At 33.8% G+C, this 24,577-nt stretch overlaps 2 protein-coding genes across 8 annotated transcripts in view; one reads left to right on the plus strand and one right to left on the minus strand.

The window, feature by feature from the left end:
* Nucleotides 1–12,263, plus strand: part of LOC150096751 (calcyphosin-like protein) — a 58,717-nt gene extending 46,454 nt beyond the window's left edge. Inside the window, exons 3-5 of the mRNA XM_090408256.1 lie at nt 5,348–5,525; nt 9,353–9,562; nt 11,947–12,263. Of these exons, the coding sequence (XP_090264382.1) occupies nt 5,348–5,525; nt 9,353–9,562; nt 11,947–12,048 (490 nt within the window). The 3' untranslated portion in view covers nt 12,049–12,263. The remainder of the gene's footprint in view (nt 1–5,347; nt 5,526–9,352; nt 9,563–11,946) is intronic.
* The window catches only part of LOC150096750 (uncharacterized), a 326,095-nt gene that overhangs the window by 109,604 nt on the left and 191,914 nt on the right, over nt 1–24,577 (minus strand). For all 7 annotated transcript variants that reach the window (XM_090408265.1, XM_090408260.1, XM_090408264.1 and 4 more), the window contains one exon: nt 5,598–5,709. In XM_090408265.1, coding sequence (XP_090264391.1) covers nt 5,598–5,664 — 67 coding nt within the window. In that variant the 5' untranslated portion in view covers nt 5,665–5,709. The remainder of the gene's footprint in view (nt 1–5,597; nt 5,710–24,577) is intronic.

A 24,577-nucleotide genomic window follows, 5' to 3' on the forward strand; every position in this document is an offset into this window, starting at 1 on the left:
GAAATAGACACGCTGTTCCAGCAAATATGTTATTTACACTTCAACTACAATAAACCTGAAATTTTCTTCCTTAACTATTAAATTAGTTCGGTAGTTCTCTGCTCTTATAATAAAGCTACACGGAAAACATACCCATCAAAGATTGAAAATGACGAATTAGTCACATTTAAATTCCACCAGATACGGTGATCAGTACAATTTCAATATTCTACTACTCTTAAGTCGTATGACAGAAGTCTACTGATAAAGCAACAGCACATGCTATGAACTACATTGACATTGAATTATGATTATCGTGTTGGGTCGCCTTTCACACAGATGACATTGATTTTGCTATATGGTTAATACCCATGTCGGTTGATTGGTTGCTTAGAATTACAGACGAAGCAACAACGGCTAAGGCTGGTGTATTATGCTTGATAATTGTTTGTATTCTTCTGACCCTTTTCCAGTTTCATCATCATCAAATTCCTGATTTGTACCCTCAAAGAATGAACGGTGTACTTGATAAGTACGACATGCAAGTTTACATCATTTTTCACTTCCTCGGAAATTTTCCTCCAAAGTATTATATCTGGCAACAGTCTAATATTTGTCAGATCTCTTACATTTCAGTCTTCTGATGCGCTTCTTACTGCATTAATCTATCTGTATCTTTGTCTTCCCTGCCATTCTGCTATCAAAACCATCCCTCTTCCATTCTATTTTAGTTGTCATAGCACCTGAGATTAGCTCTGATCACACATTCCTAAATGCTAACATTGTTTTGCCAATATCTTCATTTTTAATATGATTTTGCCTTTGATGTCATTCATCTCTTTACTTCGTTATTTTTTTCTCAGAACTCTCATATCTGTGGTCCAAATCTTGGATCAAGTGTTTTATTTTTAATCCACCTCTCAGATCCATAAGTTAAAATCGGTTTGAACATTTTTGTGAACAGATAGTTTAGTGTTTTGAATAATTTCTCTCCTCCATATAATTTATTTATTAGACTCCCTGCTATATCTAAATTGCTGAAATGTTTTACTTTGTTTTTATGTGCCTCATCGACGAAAGGTTGTAAACCCTACAGTACATTAGTACCGTAGCTAAGCTATCGTTTTCTAATTTTATATATATTTGGTATTTTTATTTGTTTGTGACATAGTCCAGAAATTCTGCTCTAGAGATCAAACACGGAATTTTTTTCAAGCCCATTCAGGCCTCTGATAAGAGGAGCCGAGGTCACACTCCAGGAGATGAAATTCATCTCCCGCCTAAAGATAGTCACGAACATCCATGCTCACAGCGGGATTCGAAGCCGCAGCCTGTTGGTTGGAGAGCGAATGATACGCTGACCACTCAGCCAACAAGGCTGGTAAATGCAGCTGATGTTTTCAATGTTCCTGCCTATTTTCATAGTATTTATCCATTTATTAATGATTTTCATAAATTCATTACAGAAATTATTCAATTTAGTTAAGGAATCTGAAGATTTGTACTGGATTAATTTACGAAAATTGGAGATGCTAATATTGACATATCCAATTTTGATATTATGTCTAATGCCACTTTCCTTCATTAATGATGAATTACAGTGGAGATAACCTGCATTATTATCTCACTCGTGATTTATCCTCAAACGACCTTTCTGTACCTTCTTTAATTCTGTTGACTTACAACTCAAATATAGACTATGCATTGCTCGATATAACGCACCATTTACATCATATAATTGCAGCATTTTGAACAACTTTTCTCTTGTCATTGTCTTATGCCTTTTCCACATTTTTTTGTATTCCTATGATTTCTAACTATTTGTCTTAAAGCGAAAACTTAATCTTCCCAACCCCTATTTGGCCAGAACCCAACTCATTCTCCTCCAAAGTTGCCCTTCCCGCAGCTTTATAGGGAAATTCCTCTTTAATTCTTATGTTCAGTTTTATTTCTCTTTTTACAGATTGGTATTATGAAACTTCTACTCCAATCATCCAGAATTCGAACCTCTCTAGCCATGCTTTCTGAATTATATAGTGCAACTATTGTAAAAATTTTATACTTCTCTATCTGAAGTCTGAACATTTCTGGACATTTCAAGATTTTGATGGCTTTTTTTCTACTTCAAGTATTAACACTTCTGACTGCATTCTCCTGTTTTATTTAGCAATCTTTGAAATATTTAACTCCTTTTAATGAAAATGATTACTCTATACATCTATAATTATTTTCAGTTTTGTAACCTTTATCAACTCTGCTTCATTTTATTCTTTCCTCCATTTCTAAGCTTTTTCACTAGTCTCACAACATTTTGTCATTTTCTAAAGTCTTCCCATGACTTTTGTTTTAGCTATTTTTACACACTGCTTCGCCTTTCTATAGTTTTCTCTGTATTTTCTCAAAAAAGAACAGATGCCGACTTATTTGCTTGGAGCTTTTGATATGCTTTCTTTTTTTTCATGACTGTCTCTTGAACTTCCTGAGTCAAACACAGAGTTCTGATTTTTCTGTCCTTAGTGGCCTGGTTGGCCGAGTGGTTAGCGTATCCGCTCTCCAGCCAAAAAACTGTGGGTTCGAATCCCGCCGTGAGCATGGATGTTTGTGATTCTGTGAAAGTACTAGTGGTGGTAATCGGCGTTGGTGTTATATGATGAAGGTTGGTGGAGTAGTGAGACGAGGAGTTCTAGAGTAGATGCCCTCCTTCGATGAGTCTTTGGATTCCCTGAGGTGTGATGTAATAATAATAATAATTACAGACAAGTTACCCCATGCCTCTCTGGCTGAATCAATCAATGTTTTCTTCAGCATTTGCTACTCTCCAAAGTTTGATTACTGTCTTCAAACTTTTCACTTTTCTTGAATTATAGTTGTACATCTGAATGTACAGTTCACCTCTGCAAGCTGCTCGACTTTGTTGCTTTTTAATACTTTTGTACATATTTTTCTTGTCAATATGATATTCATTTTTATTCTGCTCAAACGAACTGGAGATTACTTCATATATCAAACGGTCTATCTTTAAATCCTTAGCCTGTTTCGCTGGGTGAAAACCTCTTCCACCTTTGTATACATGACATCAGTGTAGATCATAATATCTCCAAGGCATTCAACAATAGTTGAATGGAGGAGGACGTTACCTATATGTCTTACAACACATCAAATGCACAGAGACATTTCATTAGGTTAATATCTAGTAAATTGACTGGCTATTCCTGGTGGGCAATTTCCTCCATATGTTTTTGGAATCATTTCCTTATAATAGCGTTGGTCCAGTGAGGTGGCATATTATCGTCCTGATCTAGGAACATGCCAAGGTGGCAGATTACAGATAATCTGCTACGAGCCACCGGAGACCAAGCTGGTTACGTATCGGTTAAAACAGGAATTATAATTATGATGTCAGGAAGAGGGAAAACAAGCACGAGGGATTCATCTCGTGTTGTTTGCGCCCTACGTAGCCATCAACAACAGCGCATATTTTCCCATGCCTCTAGAGTCCAAATGGCATGCTGTTAAGTTTCAATGATCAGTGGTGAATTCCCCATGCTTGCTACGCAAGCTCATTACTTGAGAAAGAAGTGATATTTATTTGTTAATAAATGCATACATTTGTAAGCATTCCATTTAGGCTTTTATTTTTGTAGACAGAAGACGTCTTAAGCTTGAGCGGCAATAATTGAGCTTTGCGTTGTGTATAGAAGGCCGATGCTTGCTCATCTAGTCAACGCTACCTTGGCTTTCTCGGTTGTGGGAGCTTCCAGTTCTTCGCTGTAGCGCTGTGATTTCATGCGCGCGCATAGCCATTTCCGCTCCCTTCACGTCGTTCTGAAACACAGGCCATACGCAGTCAAAGTAGCTCTAGCCAGTGAGCTTCAGCCAGCCTTTACAAGTGTGCGTGTTGCTTGGGAAAATTAAATTACAACCAACGTTTTATGACGACGTTATTGACCAGTTCATAAAGAAGAACCGTAGGGTAGAATTTGTATTCAAGTAGCTAAATTGAAAAAGATAGAATATCATTTGTAAAATAAATGTTGTATTTGTGTGATTAAATGTACATACATTTCTAAATATATAGTTTTAAATGGTCAGAATCATTATTCCGCTAATCAGACTTCAATCACTCTCACTCTCTGACTGATAACAAGAGCAAGCGTGAATTTCAAGACCGGCATTCGCCCCTGATAACCTTTTCCTCTGGAGCCCGCATACGAGAGTGCGAACATCGCCATCTGAGATGTTCCTGTATTGTTCCATGTTCCTGTATTGCCATCATCCGTCAACGTCACCGGCCGATTATCCTACACAAGACGGTGCACCTTTCTTATCGCGGGTATTCCTTTTTTTTTTTTTTTTTTTTTTGTGATTCTTTGTGATTTTGGCACTAATAACCAACGTGGCATGGCGTTTCAAATTTCGTGATATTATTACCTTTTATCATTGGTGTAAGGACTGAAAAACATACTCAGCTACTAAAATATAATACGGTGATACTATACTGTAAAATACCTCTATACAACAACAACAGACTGGAAGCTTTCCACACTGAAGCACTCCCAGTCAGTCATAAATGAATGTTATTATCAGTTTATAAGAATTGATGTTAGTTTTGCTAACCTAAATCTATCCTAGCATTTTCTAAAAATGGGTAGTACCGGAACTTCCGGATTGCATTCAGAACTCGTTAACAATCCACGATTAAACTTCACATCGATTAATAGCGATTTGAGACCATAATGGGAATAGATAAAATAAAAATATTTTGGTCAGAAAAGTCACAGTCATATGGGAAGCATTTATGCGATGTTTAGACGTAAACGTAACATATCCAGTTTCAAAATTTGCTTATTGGTTATCTGATAGCAAATATGAAGTCCTCAAAATTTTCACAGAAAGCAATTTCACATTTGCCTCTGCATAGCGCTCAGTTTCCTATTAATCCAATCTCTCTCTGGCATGCACATGCTGATAATGTTTTACATGTTTCCAACTTTTTTTTATTATTGGCTGAGAATGTCATAAAGTAAATAAACAGTAATATAAAGGTGTTTAGTATTTTGTTTAGCAGAGTGAAAAGTTGATCCGTAGTATTTATGAGCACGAATTCATTATCATTCTTTAGCTATATTTCTAGATCATGAGTACAACATTGCACTGTGATACGTAGCAACAAAACTAAATAAAATGTTGCAAAATATAATTTTGGAAGCGACTATACTATCTACGTATATAAAGTAAATGCTTGTTTTTATAATTTAATATTTCTCAAAACAAATACAGTAAAATAACTTTCAGATCATTTAAAATATAAATTCCATTGTAAGGCTGTTACATATTATAATAACAATAACATCTTGTTATACAACAGGGTGTTCAGAAGAATGGATGATAATCAAAGCGGCGACCTTTCTAAAGAAGAATTCAAGAAAGGAATGGAGGAAACAGGGCTGGATTTATCAGACGAGGAACTGGATGACCTTTTTAAACAATTTGATACCGATGGTTCTGGTACTATCAAATATGAGGAATTTATAAGGGGAGTTAGGGTAAGTAATTTTATGAGAAAATATGAACACAAAAAATACTTACAAATGAAATAATTATTTGAGAATACTAACTTTTTTGGCTTCTGCTGTTTAATTTTCTTTTGCCAGAATTCTCTGATGGATGTAGAAGAAGCATCATTTGTCACAATCTTCTTAAGAGGTGGGGTTACGAAATCAGATGTAACTAGAACAAGTAATGGGAACAAAGTTTAACGGATATTATATGTTTTCACTTAGTGCTATAAAATATACGAAATATAAGGGTAGTGAGGATAAAGCATTTTGTTAGAACTATTTAAACAATAAAACCGAGATAAACAAGAAAGGAATTTAAAATATATTTATAAAATATACATTCGTATGTCTGTGCGTTATTGTGTACAATACATTTTGTGTATGCACAAAAATATACATTTTTCTAACCATAATGTATATTTTATACATACGCATAAAGTATGTGTATGTATAACGCACACATATTCAGCTACGTATTACAATCGGTGCTTGCTGTGATAAATATCATCCTATCGTTCTAATAACGTGGGGATAGCAGCCTTTTCTTCAGCTAAATATTGAATAAAATATTTTGGTTTCTTTGTTTGCTATTTCTCAGGATAATGCTTGGCGAAGTCTCCCGTGTTTCAAATTAATTGCCCATGGTAAATTCAAGCATATTCATTATAAAAATATCAGAAGATTTAATTTAATTATAATAACAATAATACCTTGTTATACAACAGGGTGTTCAGAAGAATGGATGATAACCAAAGGGCTGGATTTATCAGATGATGAAATGGAAGAACTTTTATATTTTAAATTAATTTCCATTCCATAATTTGAAAAGAGTAAATTCCTATTATAAACATAAAGAAGTATACAATAATACACTTGAGAAGTAAGAAGCCTCAAATTTGTTATTGATTTCATGGGAAATAGAATATAAGATAAAATATAAGATAAACATAAAAGTAACAAACCCAACACCAAATATCAAAGTTTAGAGAAGTTTGGGTTTAGGCACATACATTGGTGTCTAAAAGCGAAGGACGAACTACATTTTACCTGTACAATATATGAAAAACTTTTCATGACCAGAGCTAAATGTGGACATAAATTTATTGCCAGCATACTTATAAATTATATTACACTAAAAATTTTATAAATTTCGTACAAATTAATCTACAATACGGGGGGCAGGGGGAATGGCAGACGAAAAGGTTCATCAAAAATTGGAATATAAATAAGAAATAATAAAAGAATAACAATGAAGCTTACAGAAAATGGTTATCTTCTGATGCAACTGAAAATTAAATTATAAGGGAAAGAAGGAGAACGCGAAGGGAAATTAGAACTCTACGCGGAAAAAAAGATAATAACTACGTAAAGAATTACAGAGTTAAAGAGAACACAGTATCAACAAACGAAATGTAAAATCCCAAAGAAATTAAAGAACAAAGCAATATAGATATCATAAGTAATTATCGTGAACATTTATAGAAATACTGTACTGTATAATGATTTTAACACATAACACAATGAATAACAATAACAAATTAGACACCAGAACATTAGAACCAGAATTAACTAAAATTCTAATTAATATACAAAATGAAAAGAAAATATAAAAACACCTGGAAATGATGGTGTAAATTTGGATATTTAAATATGCTGGCATGGATCTACATACGCGATTATAAAATACATTAAATACAATTTTGAAATCAAGAACAGCTCCAGACGACTGGAAGAAATCCATTATATTGTCACATATATATATTGCAATACCTGGTCCGAAACAAACCTCCTAAGAGTTAGCGGTCAAGGCGCGTTCAGTGGGGATAAGAGAACCCAGTAATGTCCATGGGAACAATTCCCTTACCAGGATATTGCCACCACCACCGTGTTTCAGACAAACGGTGCAGTCTGCATGGCCGGAGAAAGGGTGGTTAGTCATGATGTTTTGGCCCATGAGTGTATAAAATAGATTCTAGTCATCAGATAGGCCATTCTTCTAAAACTTAATTAAATAATTTTTGTTATAATTCTAAATATGCCATGACCACCATTTTTCCATGATTCCACTGGTATTCCTCGGGTCCTGATGCCTTGCGATTTTCAAAAGTTCTAAACTCATTTATTACCTCTTCTTCTAAAATGAACTCCACCAGTATGCCGCCTTAATAACAATTGAAATGTTGTATTTTCTTTATTAAGCATCTTTGAAAAAAAGTCTTTCAAGCCTGCAATGTTATCATGTTCAATTTAAAGTTAGAAATATATGGAGTACAAATTCTTTTGAATTTGTCTAAATTTTAAATCTGTCTCATTTTTCCATATTCAACTGTATGTTCAGTCCCACATAGCAACTTTTCTCGAGACCTTATAAAGTTTCAAATCTAGTTCCCTTTTGTAGTGTATCCAAGAAAATATTTGGATTGTTTACAAGTTTAAATCACCTTTCCCTTGACATGTTAACTTGAAAATCTGTCAGGACCAAATAACTCCGGCTTTATAGAAATTGATGCTATAATTATCACACGTTTTATGCACTTCGATAGTGTGCCTATGTCTATGAGCTGCAGGCAGTTTAGGATAGAAAATCCGAGTTTTCAGGAGGAATAAAATCCACAAATGAGATCTGCTAACTCACATTCAGCTGAAAAGTTCTTATAAAAGTATTGCGTCTTCTACCCGAGATTCGAATAGGATCTTTCTTATCAAAGGCCATTGTCGTTACTCTCTGAACTAAAAAGAATCTGGTCATTTTATCTCAACTACTAATTTTCTTCAACTTAAGGCACATCTTGTTGCAATTTCCTAATTGGTGAGCTGTGACCCAAACCTCAGCCGTAGCTAGAAATTCGTGTAAACTATGAATAATAATTCCAATGTTTCAAAAAAATATATAGTTTTCACAAAACGATACCGGTATTTTAAATGCTAATATTTTTTAAACCAAACATTAGGCTAATCCGTTTAAATGAAAAATGTATTAGGTGATGGTCTAATCAATTTAAAGAAATTTAATTGTGAAAATAATTTTTTTTCCTGCTATTCCCATCCGGAAAATGCTTGAGACTTGTAGCACGTTTTTAGTATTATGAGTCCCCCCCCCCCCAAGGATTAGATGTCCGGGAAGCTTGCTCTGAATACCAAACGTAGTATCAAGTTGCTAAAATCGTCTGCCATCTAACTACTAATACTAATATGATGATACATATTACATACATATACAAACAACGTTTAGAGAGAATAATCAGAAGAAATCATGCCCCAAATAATTATAAATTTAAATGAAATATGAAAACATTGCAGGCTTGTAAGAACTATTTTTCGGAAATGCTTACAGAAAAAAAAAAAAAAAAAAAAAAGAATAGGAAGTAGAGCATTTGAAGAATTGTCAATACTATTGCAAACTACATAATAGTGGTACACATTTCCGGTCTAGAAATAACTCAAGGCAGAATAAAAGTATCATACTCATAGACCATTTCGACCGAAAGCTGAACCTTGAAACTACACTGGCAGAGGGTTCGAATACGCATTCTATTACGAAATTACTGACGTCACACTGTTAGCATTCTTTCTATTTATTCTTTTAAAGATTAACTTGGTTTAAAATAGTGCAATGAAATGTTCTCATTTATTTCCTTATTTTTTTTTATTTTCAAGCTAACTGAAAGTTTTTGAAACTTGTTAGCTTGAAAACAAGAGTTTTTTTTATTTTCAACCTAAAAAGCGTCGCTTCCAGTAACTTGAATAAAAGCAAATTATTTCGATATTTTGTGTTATAAAATAACAAAAACTGATATTTTATTGTTTTACAGCCGAAAATGTCACCTGCAAGGGTTGCCATTGTAGAAAAGGCATTTGCAAAATTGGACAAAACAGGAGATGGAAAGATTACCTTCGAAGATTTAAACGGTGTATATAATGTTAGAAATCACCCAGAGTACTTGAACGGACAAATGACAGAGAAACAACTATTACACAAATTCTTAGCAGCTTTTGAAGCTGATGGAACTGTTGATGGAGTGGTAAGGAATTCAAGTTTTTAACTTTTAAATTAAAAACAATTGAACCACTTTAATTAAGAAAGTTTCATCCTATATCTTAAATAAACTTCTGTTTGTTGTTTATCTGTGTTTTGTTTTTTTCCTGAGGAATTAAAAATGACTTCTTAAAAATGCAAATTAGTTTGCAGGATTGATTTTTTTCCTGTTTTGGAGTTGAGATTTATGGGGTGTATTTTGTCTCTGATACTACTGAAATAAAAAGGTAACCAACTGATTCGATACCTGACAAACATTTGATGAAAGAAACTATCTCCTGAAGAAAACACTAATGAAAGGAAATCAACTTAAAAAAAAATAAATAAAATAACGAGGAATCTGAACCATCTGATAGGATGCAGATATTCCTTTCGTAGGTCGTATAATGATGATTTATGCTGGCTGGTTGTTTTTAGAATTAATGTCTAGGCTACTAAGGATATGACGTGTTAATGACATGGCTAGAGTACTTGGCCTAGTGCGTAGAGTCCAGTTCGTCTTTCGACAGATGCTTCATGGTAATCGAGATAATTTGTATCAAGTAGGAATTGGTATGAATTTCAGCAGAGGCGCCTAAGGCTACGAAACCAGTATACTTTCTCTGAATAGCTTATTGATCTCCGTAAGGGATCAATCCATCCGTTAAAAATTCATATAAAGATTCTTCGTCTTCCAACTTTTTTCGAATTCCATTGGATTCGAATACAGATTTTCCATCTGAAGGAGAAATGTCGCTTTGTGTTACGGAGGAAGAATTATCATTTAGAACACTGTTATATCGGAAACTACAATTCTAGTAGAGAACCTTTTTTTTTTTTTAATGTTCCTTTCGGATTGAAAATTGACCTGAATTTCAGAATATTTATTTAAGAATTATATTCGCAAAAGCTTTTAGCAAAATGAAAAAAGTTTGCATTTATCTCTCCTCTCCTTTTTGGTTCTTAATTTTGATTGTAAATATTGTTGGAAAACGGCCAACCTGAAAGCACTAACACATTAATTATTTCTGTAAATAGACTGTGCCTGTTGAATAGCTATATTCTTAAGCATAACTGAATATCTTTATTTGCAAACTTACATATAAAAAAGAAAAAGCTTTAAATATTAAAAGAAGAACCACCTGATTTTTAAGAACAAACAATTTCAGCGATGGAGAAAATGCAATAGTACCTGATTAATTAGTTAAAAAAAAAAAAAAAAAAACTCGTTCTAAACATGAATAAAACTGAATGTGATTTGCACCTTAACGCGTATCATGGCTATTTAAATAACTTGGCTTTGTATGTAATTAACACCATGATAGGGTAGTCAATCCCTCTCTGCATAGTGCCTTGTCAACAATTTGTGTGTGTTCTCTGATTAGTTTATCTATTTTGCAAGAGGAAAGATCCCAATTGCCAGGAGGAAAAACATCAACTCTATATGAGTACTGTTAAACTTCAATTGAAAAGCTCTTATAAAGATTCCGTCCGTTTGAACGAGATTCGAAATCAAGTCTGTCCAAACGCAGGACGTCAGTCGCTGCTACACTAAATGCAAATCTCAAACGTGAAAAAAAAAAAAAGAAAAAAAAAGAAGAGGAAGAAACCAAACTACATTAAAATTTGTAAGCATAAAAACAAACGAAATGCGCATTCTGTTACTTCTACACACAGGATTTTATAATATAGTCAGTTTCGAAAATAATAATAGATCAAGTGCCCTGTGTGAGTGATAAGGGAATTTAATACTTTATTACGATGTACCATTTTATTGATTGATCGCTCTGCTAATATACTACAATTTAAGTGTCGTGCATAATACGAGTAGCAGTTGCTGCTACTCGTATTATGCCTGCCCCTCTAGATCACAGTGATCTAGAGGGGCAGGCATCCGCCAATACATCTATAATAGACATTAATATTAATTGAAATCCCAGATTGGAAGTTGGAAGGAATACACAAACACACACACACACACACGCACAAAAAAAAAAAAAAACACTATTCACATGAACCCTTTTTTTTCTTCAGAATTTTAGATCATTAAGATCATTTTATAAGATTCCACTAACCAAGTGCCATAATTTGTCAGCATCATACAAATGGATTTGGGGGGGGGGGGGGGTTGGCTGTCAACGCGATTTGGTGATTACTTCTCCAAATTCTTTTATATGAATTAGGAGATTTTTTACACCAAACTGTTTGTCAATTTAAAAAAAAAAAATGCATATTAATTTTTGCTACTGCGTATGTATGCATGCACTGTCCTTAGTCCAATTAGCCAAGAAATTCACAAACTATCACAGCATAACACGGAAATGTAACACTGTTTTTAATAGCATTATTTATTTACAATCAATAACCCTAAATATCGTTTTTCTTTTCTAGATAACGAAAGATGAATTCATGGACTATTATGCCGGAGTGAGCGCATCTATTGATGGAGATGGTTATTTCGATCTCATGATGAGAAGAGCGTGGATGATATGACGATCCTATCTCCAATATCAGCTAAAGCACTTACAGTTCAATATATAGAAGTAAATGTATATTTGACGTCTCTCGTTTTACACTTTCATACACAATACACATATGATATATACTCATTAGTATTTAACTAACAGGGGCTGAATTCAAAATAATTTCTTACATGTTTTTATCCAACAGAATAACATGCTGCCAAATCTTTCAAGATTTAAATGTAAATGTACTGCATTTCTGCTATTGCATAATAAAATGGAGATGTATGAATTATTGTAACTAATTTAAATACAAATCAAACTGCATTAGGACGCATCTAAATAATTACCTAATTCTTGGGAATGGAAAGTGAATATGATTTTGTGAAGGGGGGGTGGGGTAGCGATCTAAGAATGTTGCATAGCAGAAAAACTTCTCTAATTTTTCAAAATATTCCACATTTTTCCAGCACACTCTGTGAATGCATGTGCACAAAGATTGATAACCAATTTGGTCTGCAAAAGGACCTTCATTTTTTAATTAAAAATATACATTATTAATACATATAAAGTGAGAGGTGGTTTATTTATACAGGTTTGTACCAATGAACTTGCAGCCACCAATTTTGAGAATTTCGAAAACTTCTTAAATATATAGAATTCTATAAGCATATATATATATATATCAGAATATATATAGCCGGGGAGAGGGGAAGAATCCAAGTTAAGAAAGAAGGGATTTTTAGGACAACATTTCTAGATTAATGGGCAATCAGAAATAAACTGTTGAAAAGATAATGCTGGGTTAATAGGATTGAAAGCAACTAAGGCTACTATTATAGATTTTTATTTTATTTATTTTTGTTACAGTACTGCCTTATATGTTTAATAAGGTTAGCAAAAGGCACTCACTGTTTCTGTGTATGTAAATAAATGAAGTAGGTAAAAAATAAGACATGAGCTATTGCAGATACCTTTTTTTAACGTTTGATTTAGTTATGTTTCATCACTATTTATTTCATCATTTCTTGCAGTTATAGGTAAATATTACAGAATCCGATTATCTTTATTCTTTCCAGTTATGTTTGTTGAATTCTTTGTCATTAAAATTTCCATCATTAGACCTGCCACTCCGAAATTGAGTGGTTGTTTTTCTTCTTATTATTATTAGTTTTTTGAACGATAATATCACTAATAAAAATATTGAAAACTTATACAAATATTACTACGAGCAGATTAAGGGTTAGATGTTTTTCTATTGAAAGATTGTAGATTATAATAATATAATAATCTACAGTCTGTAATAAAGATAATAATAAAATAAATAAAATAAATAACGCCTGTTTTATTCTTAAACTTTTAAACTTAAACTTTTACTCTTAAAAAACTTACTCTTAAACTTTTGGAAATCGGTAGATAACCAGTCTCTGGTACAAACGATTCTAGAAACATCGGGACGAGAGTACAGTATCATAAGATATACTTTCAACATCTTATGATCCTTTGATTTTTCGAGACGAATTTTTTTTAGTTTCGGGGATAAAACCTCAGTTTCTGGGGAGAAACCCTTACATGCCTGGACCAGAAATCAACTAACTCGGGAAAAAGGTCCCAAGAAAAAGTTCTGCAGTGAGGAACTTTTTAGTACCGTACAATGGTCTTTCTTCCGGCGGTCTAGCATTATGGTACAACAAATGTCATAAGGCCTATACCATAATATCAAGATATTAAATATATTATTCACTTTTATGAAACGTACAGTTAAAAGGAAAGGAAAAAACTTACATTTCTTATATAATTTTGAGGGAGGAAATTTGTGTTGGGGAGGGAGGGGTGATAATTAACAGTGGGGTGTCTGAAACCGGAAAAATAACTACAGGTAATTTATGGACGAGGCATTATTAATATCCAAAGTATAATGTCAGCATATCAAACAACATTTACTATACCAATAGATATCAACACGTCTTTTTTTTTTTTTTTAAATGAGAAAATTTGATTCTTCATAGAGAATGATTTTTGGATGTTTTCAAAAATAACCACATTCAGAGTGACAAAAAAGTACCTTTTAAAAACCAGTTTCATTACGTTTAAAAATCAGTATCTGGAATTGCTGGAGGTTGTTTCAAGAAGCTAAGAGATGGGAAGTAGAGTACGTGAAGTATTTCTGATAAACATTTTGTAAACAGATATTTCAACTATATTTTGGAGTACTTTTCTCCACTATGACCAAAATAAAGCGAACCTACTATGCCGGTATGTTAAACAGTATTGTTTTAGAATGCGGGTGTAAGCACACAGGTTTTTATTTTTCTGTATTTCTTTTCAAAATTAAAAGTAACATTTTATCTCTTTCTGCCATTGTAAATGCAGCCCGGCAAAGTAATCGCCGAGTATTTAGAACTTTTAATGAAGTGTGTGCGTATTTCTTGAGAGAGAGAGAGAGAAAGTTAGTGTGACTATATCAGTATTTCAAAAACAGAAAGAAAAGAAGAGTTTCTTCGCAAAGCAGTTTGTTGTTGTTGTTTTGTTTTTGTAGAAGTGAATTTAATATAATTTCTAAATTGTTTCAGTATTTCATTTGGTTATGGAAACACGAAATCTGCCACAACTGGGGTAGAATTAAGGCTATGAAGTGGATTTATGTCTGTCAATTGCAGGTTCTTCTGCCGGTTTATCTGTTTTACATGATGAGTTTCTTGGAAAGAAAACCTTCGGTCCTCGTTTCAGATTAGCTAAATCATCTTCAGTTGCTGAAAAACAAAGGATGGGGGGGGGGATAAATAAAAACTCATAACGGTTTCTTGCATCCTGGAGAGGATTCAAGCAAAAGTCATTCCAACGGAAGAGCAAATGTCGGGTTTTGTTGGCGCTGCTAACAAAGACACATAGAAAATCACGTGAGTTGCCAGTTCTTGCCACCATGCTAGTAACTACGACGAAAGTCAAGGACAGTGGAGTACTTTTATGCTGCCTGTGGTTCACATCCTTCATAACTCAGTTATCTCTAAGTGAATATCTCCGACTCTGATGAGATAAGAACAGACAGGTGTTGTTGATCATTTTGAATCTCATAACGGTTGAAAGTTGTCCATGCAATATTCAGCTTAGGCCCAACATTATAGTGAAGTTCCTATGAATATAAACAGTATACAGCAGAACTCATTATTGAGCAATAAACAATATGATAAGGACCATTACATGTGATATATTTATTTTATAGCTCTCCCTGGAATGGTCCTCAATACGAGCGATTCCACTATTTCATCATAAGTCATATCGTATGGTGAAACGACCTCTAGTTAACTTTTCCAAAAATCGTAATTAAATTATCTCTCATTATTTCATTTAATGAATGAATGAATCATTTATTTATTTCTTCCAAAGATGCTGAAATTTTTTCGGCAGTATTCGACTCTGATGACCGGGCATATTGCTACATATATTTATTGTGGTTTTTGAATAAAATTTTAACAGCGTATTTTACATTTACGCACACACACATGTATTATTTCTTCGCACTACTAGTACATCACCATCCGCATGGATCCATGTACCTATGAATTATGTTGACCCAGAGGAATAATATTTTTTAAGGTAAATCCCACCCATATTGCAGATAATATTAACACTACTGGCAATGAATTACAGATGCATAATTATTCTTAAAATATTTATAAGTACATAAAAAATGCATATTTAGTATAAATTAAAGTGTGTTCCGTGAATCGAAATTTTTGAAATTCCAATAACATCGTGCTTCACTGTGAAAATTATAAAACTGTGAAGTTAACCATGATCTGGACTTCGCATTTTTTTAACGTCTAAATTATTAAAGTTACTCTCGGGAAAAAAAAAAAAGTGACAAGGTAAAAGTGACTGGAGCTTGTTATAGCTAATGTATAACAGCTTCAAGAAATGATCGAAGTTAAGGAGTAATTATAGTGAATTCACTGCTGCTAGAAAATGAAAACAATTGTGTAATCCCCCAGTGTGGTGATAATTAAGTTATTGGTCAACTATGTTTCCTCAGCAGGTTGCTTCGTGACAAACTACCGTCAATCACATAGTAATCGTTGCTAATGTATATAATTATGTACCGATATATTACTTGACCACTACTCTATGCGTATTATGTAAGCAATTCAAGGAGCTAAAAGCAGGAGACATCAGCAACGAAGCAGCTGGATGAAATTATGAAATGAATTCAAATAAATAACTGAAATTAGAGGCAATTTTCTGCCTTCTTGGATTCCCACTAGTCTCCTGCAGCTAACGAAGAAGCAAAAGCAGCATAGTGTATTTCCCGTCCTAAATTTCACAGTAAAATTTTTAGTACAGTATAGTACTTACCCGAATTTAAATCGATTATGATACTCAGAAATACAGGTAGTCATGAGAATAAACTCCGAATAATATAATACGATCCCATCAAATATATCATTTACATCACTTAAAAATGTATTCACATTTGAATTTGCTTTGTCAAATAATGGTGATATAATTTATAAATTCACATGGTGGCGGAAGTGGGTCATGATAATTGTTAACCAAAATGACATCTGTTAAAATTAAGTTTACAATAGCAATGTAACATTTGTATTTTACTAGTGCCTAAAATTTTAAATATTGTTTATTTGAATTTATGTTATAAAATTTATAAAAACTGATATGCTAATTTTGCTATATAAATATGTTAGCCATATTTAGACAGCATACAGGAAAAGGCATACGACAAGGTTCTCAGAGAAAATCTTTTCAAAATACAGTACTTCAATTATATATGGGATGAATGGAACATTATACAGAGCAATACATAGTCTATATTTAATTTGTCAGTCAGCAGTTAGAATTGAAGGAAATACAGGAAGACGGTTTAATGTAAAATCAAGGATAAGACAAGGATGCACATTACCTCCACTCCTATTCATCATCTATATGGGTCACATTATGAAAGAAAGTAGCATTAGGCCTGCTATTATAATTGGAGATGTCAAACTTTGCTGTTTGCTTTATGCAGATAATGATGTACTCCTAAAACCTCCTAAACACATCCAGTGCAAGTCTCCAGGATTCTCTAACTAAATTGAATAACAGCTATAACAAATTTGACATGAAATCAGCAATAAAAAGACCAAAACTAGAAAAATAGACAGGAACAGAAAAAACTTCAGCTGCATTCTGAATGGAGATCCTACATAACAAGGAAAATATTTCAGCTATTTAGGCACAATTTTTAAATGAAGATGGCAGGTTAAATCTGGAAATAGACAACAGAATAAGCAAAGCAGGTATGGTGGGGTAGCCAGCTGAATAAATTTATATGGAATAAGAAAGAAATTAGCCAAAACACCAAACTAGAAGTATGTAAGACAATGTTCAAACCACTTTTAAGTTATGGATCTAAGAGTTGGGCTAGAAATAAAGCACTTGATCAAAGACTAGAGACCACAGATATGAAGGTTTCGAGAAAAATTAGGGGAAAAAATCGATGACATTGAAAGTAGAATCATATTAAAAATGAAGATAGTAGCAGTGGCGGCCAGCGAAAATTTTAAGTGGGGGGTGCTGCATATACAAAATAAGGAAAATAAATCATTTTTCCTAATCAGTAACCAATTTATTAATAAGTAAATTTACATATTAAAAATTTGCTTTATTAAAAGTATTATTTTAATATATATTAAATTTAATATTAACAAAATGTTTAATATTTTTGCGCGCAAGCATGCAATTTATCTGTAGCGACATAGTACAGTGAGTACTATTTGTAGTACTCACATTCATTTGTTATGTGCAGTGACAAGTGCAAATGAATATCGGTGAGTCTACCCGAAACTGACCGAATGTGATAATTCCGACACTGCGTTAGATCGCAGTGCATTTGTTTCGTAATCTAAAGCGTTAATCGAACAATTCCAAAATATTAACTATTCAGTTCAAATTATTAACTATTCAGTATCGAAACATAAGCTGTAACCTTTAACATGTTATTGCATTTATATAATGTTGTAAGCATTGTTATTATTTATAAACACAAACAAAATTTGATTTTTTTCGTTATTTTCCTTGGGGTGCTGCACTGTCGCAGTGCTTATGTACCAGCAGCCACTGGATAGTAGAAAGGAACTTGACATTATTAGCATTCAAGAATGTGTCAGCAGAGATAATCTAAGGTGGTACCGCCACTTAAATAGAATAGGTGAGGGAAGATTAGTACAACAAGTATTTGATGCCATGATGGCAGGAAAGAGACAGACCCAGAGGAAGAACAAGGTCTAGGTGGATTGATTCGGTCAGAAGTGCCTTAGGAGTACGAAATGTTATATATGATAATATTAGAGTGCTCACAAGTAACAGGTTGATTTGGAGGAAAAATTATTGATAGGGGATTAATAATAATGTAAATTTAATCATGCTGTCATAGTAACTTGAACACTCCTTGGGGGGTATATATCAGGAAATAGATGGTGATGATGAAAATGGAATGGTATTACATTTTATAATAATGGCCTCGTTTCCGTTGCCGTCTAATCCCCGCCCCCATAAACATACACATGTCTAAAACTAAACTGTTGCATCGATGTACTTTCCGCAGACTGATTCCCAGTATTCCACAGAGTTATAACGATTATAGTTGCTATATTAAGGGTTTACTGTGCATATGAAGTATTGGCTGTAGTATCTACTGTAATAGGTTCTTTTACAGTAGATACTACAGCAGTGGCACACTCAGGATTTGATCTTGGAGGGGGCCGAGCACTCAAGATTTAATCTTGAGGGGGGGGATCGAGTTGAGTATACGATTTGAGAATACACACTACGCATTGTATATGCGCTATGACTGAGCATCTGCAGCGATCGCCAATACATGATACCCGTGATCTCCTGTGGCCCGACTCGGGCAAACGAAGTAGCTCCCGAGCACTACTTCGTTCGCCTTGCGTTCACAGCGCCCAGGATTCTCGAGCGCTATAGGGTATTCCCACCTTATGTGACCGCTAATTCATAAGGAACATATAACGAACATAGAACTAGAAGACACGATCCAACATAAATTAAAAAAAAAAAAAAAGAATTTTAATTAGGAAAAGATTTTTGGAAATTTTTCTGGTGTTTTTTTCCTTTTTCTTTTGGGGGGTGCCAAGGCCCCTTGGCCCCCTCCCTGGGTGCGCCAATGTACTACAGCCTCCTGCTCCAGTTTCTTACCTGAATACTTTAAAAGCTCAAGTCTCAAGCTCCCACACAAAACCACACCAGTTTGGTTGCGCACGCTGCCTGAATGAAATGTTTGCTTTTTTGGCTATTTAAATGTGCGAAAATACACGAATATAGTTTATTAGTCAAAAATTAAATAAATAAAACAACCCTTCACCAATCCTAGATAATCTAATTATCCACCTTCTTAACAGTCCACTATCATTACTGCTTTCTCTCTCCTCTCTCTCTCACACACACACACGCACGCACACACACACACATCAAAAGAGACTGTCAGACTGCTTAAATAATAAAGTTCTTTACACTGAACTTATCCCTACACCATACTTTTTTTTCCCATCTAATGGCTATAACCCCGCCTCCTAAAAACAGAAGAAATATTCAATCTCCCCCGATTTTACAGTTCGGGGGAATACAGTATTTTTTCCATCAGAGATGAAAGTTATTTTATTCCCATTCCCATTACCAATTCCATGTGCTACATAAATATAATCTTCACACCACTTTTAAATTGCACATCAAACTAGCAACTCTTATCCATACACCTAAACTTTACTCTCTAGCGCACCCTGGATGAAGTACCTGAAAAATTAACCTACTTGGTAGAAATAGGGAGCACCATTAATATTGGCGTTGAACATAAGAAATATGTATACAGTTTCTGCATACGAGAAATGTCAGAAGACAGAAAGAAAATTGCATAAAGTAGCGCTGAGGATACACTTTTAAACGCCATATTCTTAATTATTATGACTGCCGAAACCTATACCGAAAAGAAAAAATTACTGACTGCATTGTGGCACATTTTGACAAGTGTTATTCGAAGAATAAATCAGCATTTTTTTAACAATGGTGATTCAGTAGAAGCATTTAAAAATTAATGAATTTGGTGTGAATATTAATCTTAAAGAAAAGTCATGCTATTTTTTGAAATTACACGCATATGGATTTTTTAATCTTTGCAGTAATAGCAGAATTCTTTATAAGTAAGAATTCCGCCATTTCTGCATTTCTAAGTCCTGAAAAGAGACAATAGTTTACAAGTATTGCTGATTTTCATATCCGTCTAATTTTGCGGTGTTAACAGGATTATATTTTAAGCAACATTAATCTGTCTTACGATTCAATTTCAGCCATATGAAATTAGTCCTATTTTTCAACTTGGACTCTTAGAAACAACGCCGGAATATTATGCGTGCCAATGAGCAAGACATCTATGGGATTTTGCTTTTAATGGTTGTAAGAAGAGCCTCCTGAGATTACCTGCAAGCAGTATTCGAGCGGCCTTAGATTTAACTGCATATTTTTTGATGACATTCTCTAGTGGTCAGGTATTCAATGATAGCCTAAGGAATACAGGCGACCTCAAGACGACCGTTAAACCTATTATTTAGTTGGAGACATTCTTTGGTGAATCTTCGTGGTTCATTGCTAAACGCCAGAAGCAACATATAATGACAAATGAGAGTGTGTGTGTGTGTGTGGCTTAACGACATAAGTAAATTTGACGTTTTAAGCATCATGTTTGCATGTTTTGAATGCTTTGCTAAAGTTTCTTTTTACAACTAAGGAATTCAGTAATGTTTCCTATGCTTCTCACTTTCTCACCCGATCTCTGTTTCTTGAAGCAAAGTATGTGGTGTGTGTGTGTATCTAGTCAACTGTAGCTACCTACACTGATTAATCTACTTGATATTGAAGAAGGCATAACAACGTCCGAATTCTACTAGAACGGATGTGAGCACAGTGATGGAGTATTTATTCCCACTACATAGAAAGTTATTAGTATTAACTCAAGAACACGTATTTCTGCTGTCTCTTATATGCGTACCTACAGTCATAATGTTTGTATTCAAGGATATACTCGTGCGAGTAAACTGCTTCTTACTATTTATATAGTATGCGTGCAATGCAAACCGCAGCTTTAAAGTAAAAGGAACTACATTTTTGTACAAGGAAACAGAAATATTCATATGATTTTCTTTTACCTTCAGTAAAAATGCAATGTATACCTGGATAAACTGTAAGACTGTGTGTACTGCCGACTTGACGACAAACACGAAATGTTAAGAAAGATACAAGTAAAAAAAAAAGTTATGTGACCTTGAAGAATACTTAAAGTTTGACTATCGGCTCTTGGAATGAAACCGAAACTACAAAACAATATAAAATAATTTTGTTAAACAACTTAGTTTTACACGATTAGTGCATCCAAACTTGAGGAATTCCTGTTTATTCTTCCTGTTTATATAAGCAAGAATGAATGCTGATGAAATAATATCGTTTATTATAACTACTAATCAACATAAACAAAACAAAAAAGTCTTAGCCCACCCCCAGTGCTAATGTACAGTACTATACCTTTACGACCTTTTGTGGTTGGGAGTTAACATAAAAAAAATCAGAAGAAAAAAAAGTTAACACTGTTCAAATCAAGATTCTATCATTAACGACCAACTGTTATTTCATATAAATTCATTCTTTTTTACCCTCATAAAATTGCTTTTATAGACTTTTCTGATGATGACAGATAATCTCCGGAATTTTTAAAAGGAAGACGATAAAAAAGAATAAGAAATAATAAAAAAGATAGTGGGCCTGCGGTTGTCATGTATAAGTTCCGAAGCTATCACCTGTGATTGTGAAGTTTTCCTCCCCACAATCTCTGACTGAAATAAAAATGTTGGAAAATATTTACGTCTTTCAATCTATCGAAACTTTCTCTAATATATAAAGCTACAAGATTTTAGATGATTGTTTAGATTATTTGAAAACTTAAGAAATTTAGGAATTTAGTTTTTTATCAAATTTTAGAAAGAATAAACAGGACAACAGGACCACTAGTTGCGAGTAGTTTAATTACAACATTGTATTCTTTTTTTTTCGGGGGGGGGGAACTATATATATCTTCGCGACAGCATCTGCAATAAGTAGTATAGTGCAAGGCCAATTTACATCATCAACAACAGTTCCTTATATTCGCGCCACCAATCTATCATCACAACAGTTTAATTTATTCAACAATTCTAAACAATTCATAACACTACAATATCGAAAAAAAAAAAGATCACCTAATTACTCCTAATGTTGATTTACTTTCAATATTTTTATATTGCATTTGCTTTGAAAATAGTATAAAATAATCAGAGGCGTAATGCCAAAAATTTCGCGTTCCGTGAAACCAGACGCGTAGGAATTGATCAGAACAAAATTTTTCAAAAGCTTCAAGAGCTCATGTAAAAGTTTTTGCGGATAGGAACTTGTCGAGTAAAATAATATAAATGTGCATATATATTCTGCAATATCAAAAAAAAAAAAAAAAAATCAAAGAATCCCAAATGATGACTCTTAATGCTTCAACAGAATTACCTAAACATAGCACTAAGTATAGCACGTATTTTGGCTGCCAAAACTGGTACAAAGGAATTTTCAAAGAGGCTGGACTGGTTGACCAAGTGGTTAGCATATTAGTCCAACCAACAAGTTGCAGCTTCGAATCCCTGCCATGGGCATGGATGTTTGTGATTGTCTTTAAGTGGGAGATCACCTCCCGGCTTAGTGGAGGCCTGAAGTGCCTTAAAAAATTTCATGTTTGGTCTCTAAGATATGGTTTCCGAACTATGTAAAAAAAATACAAAATGTATAAAATTATTGCAAAATAGAAAAAAAAAAGTACAGTGAAAATGCTACGCATTTTCACTGTACTTTTTGTGGCATTTTTATAGATTTAGAGAAAAACCTATCATGGGTGGAGCTACATAAACAAAATCTGCCAAGAAAGAGCGAGATAATGACGAAACAAAAACAAAAATAAGAAAAAAATAATTGTATTGTAATTATATACTTATACTGATTTGTATAAGTATATAATTACAATACAATACACCTGTACAGATTCATTGTTTACATAAATATTTTTGCATTCTGTATAATACTTTCAACTGCACAAATAAAAAAAAAAAAACTCTTTATTCTAACTGTCCAGCTGACAGTTAAAATAAAGGCTGGAGGCCAAGAATGACTCATAATAATTTTTTTTTTACAGTAATAACATTTCATTTATCATCATACAGAGTATTTACATATATACAATAAAGTATACTATTGGAATGACTTCTAATGGGATTATATTGATCAAGTGCGTATAATAAACAACCATGTTATACCAACTAAGGCTGTTGGCATTTTCAGGGTACATAACTGATGTAAGGCACTAAAAATTAAAAAACGGATACAAACTATAATCAACCGATTCCAATTATATTAAACAAAGAACAGAGCGCGTACAATACATGCATAGAGCGTGCATGGTCTCACTTGTTGTTATTTAGGAACGTACTATAGTTGGCACTGTAATTCAGTTCTGGCGAGTTGAGAGATCTAATAAGGGTCTTCCAGATCACGGGTAAGATTAGTCCTTGGTTCCTGTTAATGTTTTGTATAAAGCGGGCAACTGTTGTGGCCTCTTTAAAAATTCGGGAGCGGAAGTCTTCCTCTATGTAAGGAATTGTACTTCTATCCCACTCTATGGTATGGTTTGTTCTTGAGAAATGGAAAGCTAACCCCGATTTTTCTTCTCTGTTATTATTGACGTCACCTATGTGTTCTTTTTGCCTAATTTCAAGGCTCCTTGAAGTTTGGCTGATATAATTCAAGCCGCACGAGCAGGGTATGTTATAAACTCCAGCATATTTGGAGAAAGGATGGCTATCTTTTGGAGATCTTAAGAATCGTCTAATCGTTTCTGTAAGTTTAAAGCCACTCTTATTTTATGTGGTCTAAGGAGTCTTACAATCTTATTGGAAACTGTCCTTAAGTATGGAATGATGATGGTAAACACCTGGCAGGCCTCCTCAAACCACACATCCATAATTCGGATACTTACATACGAAATTCGCAACATTTCGTTGAGAAACTGAACAAAATCTCTATCTCCAATACGGATCTACTCGCCAGCCTGGATGTTACATCTCTATTCACTAACATCACTGTGGAGGAAGTCATCAACATTTTAGGAAGTTTGCTCCCACATGGCATTACTTCTCTGTTCCGTCATTGTTTAACATCAAACTTTTTCTTATGGAATAAAACCATATATCAGCAATTGACTGGCCTTGCAAAGGGTAGTCCCCTCTCTCCATCTTGTGCTGATTTCTTTATGGAAGATTTTGAAAATAAAATCTTATCTCAAACAGACCCTAAACCCACAGTATGGTGGAGGTACGTGGACGATATCTTTATTGTTTGGAACCACACAAAAAAGGACCTGTTCGACTTTCTTAACAAAATCAACTCTCTACACCACACAATCAAATTCACTCTAGAACTTGAAGAAGATA

This window comes from Typopeltis vanoorti, chromosome 18 (assembly GCF_054136105.1).
Source record: "Typopeltis vanoorti isolate ZY-2024b chromosome 18, IOZ_Tvanoo_1.0, whole genome shotgun sequence".
NCBI lineage: Eukaryota > Metazoa > Arthropoda > Arachnida > Uropygi > Thelyphonidae > Typopeltis > Typopeltis vanoorti.